A 3322-nucleotide genomic window follows, 5' to 3' on the forward strand; every position below is an offset into this window, starting at 1 on the left:
GCGTGTTTATTGCGGCGCGCGCCGCAGAGAGATGGCTGGCCAAGCTCCCGCCGCCACACTTGCGTTGGAAAGCGGCTCGGTGTGCCGGCCGACGGGTTGGAGCGCTTGACGCGCGCTTGCTCCATGGGAGGAGCCCAGATGAAAATGTTGACTTTGACCGACTTTTGGAGCAAAAAGAAGGCGCGCGAGCGGGCTGCACGACTTACATTTGATGCGCAAGTGTGTCGATATCATCAGATGAGAGCCCCTCAACTTTGACGCGCGCACACACTCGACATTCATCTATCTTGTCTCGACATTCGGCTCTTTTTGCCCCCTCTCCTCTTTGGGGAAGAAAAAAAAGAAATGGAAACCCCCCCCCCAGAGCCTCACGCTGACCGACAGGTTATGTGGAGAGCATCCGGTGCCGCATTTCACCACTGACTGACTGACTGCGGCTGCACGGCCTCCGCTTCGGCGCAATCGGCAGTTTCAATGACAAGCAAGTCGAATGCCAAAATGGAATCGCATCAAAAGTGACGAGAAAGCAAAGCAATCTTCTCTCAAATTCGTTTGGGCCCTCTTTTCACGTTGCGGAGCAAATTGACCCCGTTTTAAGTGAAAAAGGAAAAAACAAAGTCACTGTCGAAAAGTGACAACAATGATACGATCACTGTTACATTTTCGGATGGATGGATATGGATTGTTAAGAATAACATTTCAGGTCGATTTGGATTTTTTTTTTTTTTTTGAGGGAGGAAGGGGTGTGAATTGTTTGGAGACTTTTGGCTGAATAAACGCAGCCTGTCTCAAAAAAGGAATAATAAGAGAGTGTGGGGGGGCACCGACTTGACTTTTTCCGAACGCAGCGCGGGGGACGTCTGCGGCGGGCCTTGGCCGAGCCGTCCCGTGCCACACTTGCTCGGTTGGCAAGAGTTAAGGAATGAACTTGGGGACTTATTCTTGAAAAAAGAAAAAAAAAAAAAAAAAAAAAAAGAGGAACCCGGCTATGGTAGCAGAGCGGGTCGGGGATGCACAGTTCGGAAACATCCATCAGTCCACGTCAAGCATTCCTGATGATGCAGGACCAGGCAATTAAAAAAAAAAAAGAAGGCGTCACGAGGTGGAGATCAGTTCCCAAATCCCGGCATCACGTCAGGATGTCGCCGGGGTCTTGGCCGCCGTCCCCCCCCACCCCACCTTCCTCCGACAAACTCCTCCAAGGCAACTCGGCAGGAAGACGACGAGCGCGCGAAGGCGATGGGATGCCGAGACGGCCGCAGGAAGCGATGCGAGCTGCGGCGAGACAATGAGAGGGGAAGTCTCCATTGCAGACGCGCGGGGGGTGCTTTAAGCGCGCGGGGGGCGTGCTCGGCCGCCCGATGGAGCGGCTGCTATTGGGTGGCGCCTGGAGGAGGCCGACCAATGAGAAAGCAGTGAGGAGGGGGGGGCCTCCCTCCCGTCAGCCCGCCGAGTGGACACGGACCGACCGATGGGCGGACGGACGGACAATCCTAAAAAAAAGAAGAAAAAAAAAAAACAAACATTTGCAACCTGGACGATTGTAGCTTTGGGCCCGCGCCAGGTTCGGAGGTCAACATTGCACCCCAGCGCACACTTGAAGGACTTGGCGGCTCACTTTCCACCGTGCGAGCCCCTTCTCCGCATCATCTGCACGAGGCCGGACTTCTTCAAACCGGTCACTTCTTTTCAAAAGGCGCAACGCATGGATGGAGAGCGCGAGAGATACGATGTGGGAGGGGGGGGGGCGGTTGGGGCGGGCAAGGGGGGGGGGGGGGGGGGGGGGGGTTGGGGCGTGCAAGGTGTTTACGAGAGGCACGTCTGACGGAAAGCCGAGTGTTTATGGCGCTTTGCGGGCTCAGGGCCGGCTTACGCGCGGCTCAAGGGGTTCCCGCCGCACTTTCATCGCATCCGCCTTCTCCTCCGCAAGCGGCCCACCGATCGCACCCTTAAGTAGGGAGAGCGAGGGGGGCGGGGGGGGGGGGAGATTTGGAAAGCACTCCACAAAAAGATAACAGTGTGGAGCAAATATCAACAGGATAGTTCCACGTGCACGCACATCTAGACAGACCTACGGATACACACATTCACATACTTAGGTATGTTTGGGGACCGACACGGCCACGGGAGGCGCTCGATTCCGCGGCCGGCGAAGCATTTTCAGTGCGCTGTGGATGGGGAAAGGCCTTTCCCACCTTTGAAGCACGGCGGCGGGCAGGATCGGCGCGCGAACGTGCCGCCGCTTCTCTTCAGCTGACACGTCGCACGGCGGGATCCGACGTCACTTTCGGACTTGGCGGCGGCGGCGGGCGCTGCAAGAAGAAGAAGAATGAAAAACAACGTGAGATGGCGGGCGCGACAGGAGAGTGAGTGCCACTTGTCGGACTTCTTCTCTTCCACACAGAAGGGAACTTTGGGGGCGATTGTTTCAAATTGATTGGAACGGCACAGAAACGGCACAAAAGGAAACGGAAGCCGGAATGCAAATGTTTCAGGCTCCTGAAGGGTGAGAAAATCAACACGCTAAGGCCACCTTCTGCTCATATTTGACCGAGCCCGCCCTCCCCTTCATCAAGCCACCCCCCTCCCCGGCAATCAATACAAAAGCCATCATGCACTCGTTACCAATCGCAGTCCAGAAGCCTCGAGGACAGAAAACACACACACGCACTTTTTTTAAATATATCCCAAATGATCCATTTTCTTTCGCTGTCACTTTAGATCAGAGTGACGGGAAACCTAAAGAAAGGAAGTAAAAAAAAAAAGCGAGGGGGGGGGGCTGATTAATAAACGGAGCGTTGCATTCAATTAAATTCCTGATCAATAGTTTGGCACGAACGTACTTTCCGGTGAGCGGAGATTGCGCTGATTTGATTAAGACACCCAGACATAATCAATAGAGGCGAGCTGTTGATTTTTCAAATGAGACGCGCAGGAAAGAAGCAGACGTGACAAACGCCGCGGCCCGCCGCCGCGCAAATTTGGGAATTTGGCAAGAGGCCGAGGCTGCTTCCGCTCATTTGATGGAATCTTTTGAGGGCTTTCTTTTTTTTTTCGGCGCAATTTTCAGCTCTTAAGTCTGGCGCGGTGCTTTTGGTGGCGTCCAACAGCAAATCTATGGAGTCCGACGCCGGTAATCCGGCTGTCACGCTATCGGTGAAGGGAGCGAGTCGACGTTTTCCTTCGCTTTGATGGTCAACTGAGTGACCAACTGCCGGCACCGTCTGTATTTCACACAGCCAACATGTGCAGTGCAGCAAGAGGCTAATCAAGGGCAGCCAAAGTGGGCTGATCGATATGGGGGTGGGGGGGGGGGTCGCTC

At 54.7% G+C, this 3322-nt stretch overlaps 1 protein-coding gene across 1 annotated transcript in view; it reads right to left on the reverse strand.

The window, feature by feature from the left end:
- LOC109524802 (steroid hormone receptor ERR2-like) overlaps positions 1 to 1441 on the reverse strand; it is a 12251-nt gene extending 10810 nt beyond the window's left edge. The window contains 1 exon segment of the mRNA XM_019884905.1: positions 984 to 1441. Within this exon segment, the coding sequence (XP_019740464.1) occupies positions 984 to 1033 (50 nt within the window). The 5' untranslated portion in view covers positions 1034 to 1441.
- Between the last annotated feature and the right edge of the window lie 1881 nt (positions 1442 to 3322).

The sequence above is a fragment of the Hippocampus comes genome, unplaced genomic scaffold (assembly GCF_001891065.2).
Source record: "Hippocampus comes isolate QL1 unplaced genomic scaffold, H_comes_QL1_v1.1 scaffold144, whole genome shotgun sequence".
In the NCBI taxonomy this organism is placed as follows: Eukaryota; Metazoa; Chordata; class Actinopteri; order Syngnathiformes; family Syngnathidae; genus Hippocampus; species Hippocampus comes.